The sequence below is a fragment of the Branchiostoma belcheri genome, unplaced genomic scaffold, assembly GCF_001625305.1.
Source record: "Branchiostoma belcheri isolate BF01 breed outbred unplaced genomic scaffold, Haploidv18h27 scaffold8, whole genome shotgun sequence".
NCBI lineage: Eukaryota > Metazoa > Chordata > Leptocardii > Amphioxiformes > Branchiostomatidae > Branchiostoma > Branchiostoma belcheri.
In genome coordinates, this window is record NW_017804464.1 from 1,216,378 (window position 1) to 1,220,867 (window position 4,490).

The window sequence follows — 4,490 nt, forward strand, 5'->3', positions numbered from 1 at the left end:
GTGAATGAACAATGGCAATGGTTTACTGTAACAGTTTTTGGTGTGATCCATGCTTCTCAAAGTCTGGTCAAATTTGCCTGGTACAGGTAATTTTCAGTTACAATTTATGTCATTTTTATTCCATGTATGTCAATATACAATGCAATAGTGTTGTTTCAACCTAGTATGTAGATAGAATATTGACTTCGAAAAATCTGTTTATCAGGCCCTAAAAACTGCATTGAGCCTTTAAGTCGTAACACATCCCTAAACATGACTCTATTTCCTGGTCACCCGTTGTGTGATACCTGAAGATTCTGCGGACGCCTCTGGCACCTCCCCCTCCACTCTCTTGGTGTCCTCCACACTGCTATTGCTATCTTCAGCTGCTGCTGTGATCTGTTCCGACCCCACACTGTCCTCACACTGGGGCTGGACCTGTACATGTCTCTCCTCCCTCCTTTTCAATATCTGCACTCGATACTCAATGGCAGTGAAGAGCTGGCTCGCATCCTTGGGGCTTGCCTGTGGGGTAACAATTTGTCAGTATCAGCGGGACAGAGTTTAAAAAAGAAATACAATATAGATTTCAAAAACTTTCAGTAGGCGTGAGCAACTCTGCCTCTGGACCTTGAATTGAGGTTTATTCTAATTTTTAACATATTACATATTAGACTTAGGCAAAGTGATCCAACTTATGATAGAGTGTTGTCAGTTCCATAGCTGTCTTATAGAATACAGATTAACAAAGTAAAACTTGCATGAGGACACTTATATTTGCAATGTCAATGTTGGAAAACTGATTGTACAAAGTTTCATCACTCAGGTGTCAGATCATGGAGCTGGAAAAGGTTGATTACCTTGAAAAAATTTATGTCCTTTACAGGGATCCACACAAAAAAAGGCTAGGGTCGGCAGTGTTTTCTAGGATCGGTCAGAAAACAGGAAAGAACATTTTTTTCTTAGTCCTCAGCATAATTCAGACTCCATAAGCCTGCAACGTAGTAATCAAATAAAAATTTCCAAAGATGTCCCAGTCCCCACCATGATAAGATACACGTTGACCCTGTCCTGGTCCATACAGGTGACACGGACGCTCCTCTTGCTGGCCTGTTCCACTACCATGCGGGGCCACAGCTTACAGTTCATCAGCAGCCGCAGACTACCCTGGCTCCTCATCACTATGGCAACACACAGGACATCATGTCAACAACAGAACAAATGGAGTACTTAACCCTCAGACAACCAAGGAAAATTCTTGTCTTTAAATGAACATAGACTGGCTTGAAATTGACAATACAAGGATGATTTTAACCCTCATTTACATGTGTACCCAGATTGTATCCCAGATTTGAACAGTCTTTCTTACACCATGGTCTCAGTGAAGTCATTTTGTTTCTATTTGAGTAGGAGAATGCCCCGGTGTGTGATGGTCCAAATCCTACTGTATGGAGTTGGTGGTTCAACAAAAGAATATACGACCTATACAGTCAACCGATGATGTTTATACTATTAGGTGATATCAATGGTTAAAATGCAAGGTTTACTTTAACAAGAAACTAAAGGTTAATCCATAACAACTTGCTAGCAAACTACAGTAGCAGTACTGGACCCACCCATCCTAGACTGGAAGGACCCATCGTCCTGTGTGGGGAGGTCGTTCAGCCGCAGACAGCCGCGCCCCCTCTCCTGCCACGATTGGCTCGTCTTGTTGAACAGGAAGAGTCTACACTGACACTGTGGAGGGGTGGAAACATTTTTTAACAAGTACAACTTGGCCTTACAAAAATGGCAAAATTTTGCACATTTTTTTAGTTCAACCCGGTATAGCTGAAAATATCTATACTGACGAAGCAAATACTCAAATACATGCCAGCAAATATCAATGATGTTTCCCTAGACTTTTAAAGCTATATCAGTGTTACGGGTACAAATACAGCTCATTCATGGCATAAGTTAGGATCTAATCCTTATTGTAAAGCATGCCACTGTGTTTGGAAAAATATGTTTCCATTCTAAGGGCTTGCAGGCTCAAAAGGGAAATGAAAAAACACACAAACATGGCAACAAATCCCACCTGCATGACATTTCTCTCTCCCTCCTCCCCAGTGACCTTCTCGACCTCTGCGAAGTCCATGGAGGACGTGCGGGACTCCTGGTACCTGGCCGCTGATTCCAGGAGCCGCTGGACTGCAGGACAGACAGTAGCACAGCATTCGTAACCTTAGATTCATAAATATCATTCGTAGTTTTGGGAAAATGACAGCGACTGGATTCCACTTTATTCGACTTTCTCAAAGTCTTTGATTCGTAAATCGTTTCACTGGTTGATATTTCAATGATTAAACTGTTCTTATTCTAAACCAAAATTAGAACAAGTGCCAACATTTCAATGTACCATTGTTGTCAGGTTTTGTTGCTGACTCAGCAGGACTGGTAGCAGTTGTCTCCTGTAAGAGATGGAAAAGAGAATGACTCAAAGTAGAGACAAACCATAATATGTGCAGCTGCTAGTAGTAGCACAACTGTTGTGTTCTCAGGCAAGGCAATTTACACCTAATTCCTCACTCAACTCAAAAATGAGTACGTATCTTCAGGTAGGGACATGCTCTTGGATTGGGGCGTAAAGCCGGATGTCTCATGTTTGAGGAGCGCCACACCTCAAGCATGTTAAAGATCCCACAACACTTCTCATCGAAAAGAGTACTTGTCCTTACCAGTATGAGTGGTTCAAACCTAACAGTCTGATCTTACACAACTTGTACTTACTGTACGAAACTGGTTTGTTATGCCAAAAGGCAGTTTTATCACTTATGCAAAACAAACATGTCAAACAAACTAGGGACACAAGAACAAATTTCAACATCTCACCACGGACTTCTTGCTGAGGTCACTGAAGTTTGGGCTGGTGGGCTCGCTCGTGGTCGTCTGTTCGTCCTCGGCGGGCGCGGGACTCTGTGGGTGTGAGTCAGACAGAGATTGCCTGTCTTTGTCCAATGATGTTTCACACGTGCTCTGAATCGGTGCAACAGCGAAGCGGCGGTTAAACATTTCAGCAAGCATGGCAGCAAGGAATGGCTTTGAGTTTGTGAAATAAAGAAGCACACGATCACACAAACATACTGCTCGCAGTCTAGGGGGGTCTGGGGGCAAATTTTGGATTTTCAAGCCTTTAAAAACGTAATTCCACACATTTTGAGAGGCAAATCATGGGGTTGAGAGCAGTTGTTGGTGGTCTTTTGGTGGTCTATGTTTTAATATTTTTACCAAAGATTTCTGTCCATGAAGGTTGACAGATTGGTTTAAAACTTTTCCCGTAATATGTCACAAAGTTCCTGTCGGAAAAAAGAGTGCTGGCTAGAGTCCTGGCACACACACACGCGCCCTCTTTCCACCCTACCCACAGAGATATGCATAACTACAGTTGAGCCTCACCACAACTCTTTCATTCATGTTCTGACCAAAGATGAAGGAAGGGGCTGCGGCTCCGCTGGTGGGCGAAACCGTGGTGACCGTACAGAGGGGCGGAGCCTTCTGACCGAAGACGGCGGGCGTCGCGTTCACATCCGTCGTGGCCGTGGTGGTAACCGGCGCCGTCTGGGTAGACGGTGACGTTGTGGTAGCCGTTTCCAAAGAGCTGTAAAAATTCAGAACAATCCGCTACAACTGCCTGTATTTCATTAAACTTTGCCCAATCTAAGCTATATTCATTGTTACATCTGGTTTCATAGCATAGCATTGACACCTACCTTGTCGCTGAGAACTGCAGGAAGTAATTTTCGTGGTCGTCACTCTCAGGCTTTTCTTTATTTGGCGGTTCTTCCTTCTCTGGAGACTGTGTTTTCTGTACACACAAGGAAACTTGGTCACAGCCATGAAAATCTCAACCCTTTCAAACGCACCAAGTGTGGGATGCACAAGATGAAGGATGAATAGAGATATAAATTCATTTGATTCCAGTGACTTAGTACAGTATATAGTCAAATCTATCTTTAGTCAAACCAAAACAAACTTTCATGATAGTGCTGGAATACACGTATAATGTCCAAGCTTTGAAAGTGCATGTACTGACCGGGGTAGTGACCACTCTCTCCTCCAGTTTCTCCCCAAAGACAAAGCCAGGAGTAGACTCAGCAGGCTGGGCAGCTGTGGTACTGGCTTCTGCAGCACTGCTACCATTACTGGAACAACAAGCATGGAGAAGCATTGGTATACTTACCTATGGTAAAATATTTCTGAACAGTACTGATGGGAATGACACAGTAAAAATTGTAAAAACATGAAACTGTTAAATCTAAAAATCTATAGCTTCTTTCCCCTATCAAGTAGGATATTAAATCCCCATTCCTAGTAATTCCCTGGGATTTTGCTGCCATGTACAAGTCTTCTTACCATAATGATCCTTAGATTAGAAATCTTTGTCCAGAATGAGGGTCAAAAGTGCTGTAGTTGAACACACACACACACACACACACACACACACACACACACACACACACACACACAAAATC

At 43.1% G+C, this 4,490-nt stretch overlaps 1 protein-coding gene across 8 annotated transcripts in view; it reads right to left on the reverse strand.

Moving 5' to 3' along the window:
* The window catches only part of LOC109486270 (ran-binding protein 3-like), a 20,674-nt gene that overhangs the window by 5,129 nt on the left and 11,055 nt on the right, over positions 1–4,490 (reverse strand). For 4 of the 8 annotated variants that reach the window (XM_019790049.1, XM_019790047.1, XM_019790042.1 and 1 more), the window contains 5 exons: positions 2,378–2,429; positions 2,057–2,169; positions 1,596–1,716; positions 1,024–1,160; positions 288–504 (listed from right to left, as the gene is read on the reverse strand). In XM_019790049.1, coding sequence (XP_019645608.1) covers positions 288–504; positions 1,024–1,160; positions 1,596–1,716; positions 2,057–2,169; positions 2,378–2,429 — 640 coding nt within the window. Of the gene's footprint in view, positions 1–287; positions 505–1,023; positions 1,161–1,595; positions 1,717–2,056; positions 2,170–2,377; positions 2,430–2,850; positions 2,995–3,414; positions 3,617–3,728; positions 3,824–4,051; positions 4,161–4,490 lie in introns of all 8 variants that reach the window. The other 4 variants (XM_019790045.1, XM_019790043.1, XM_019790044.1 and 1 more) reach the window with 4 other exon arrangements.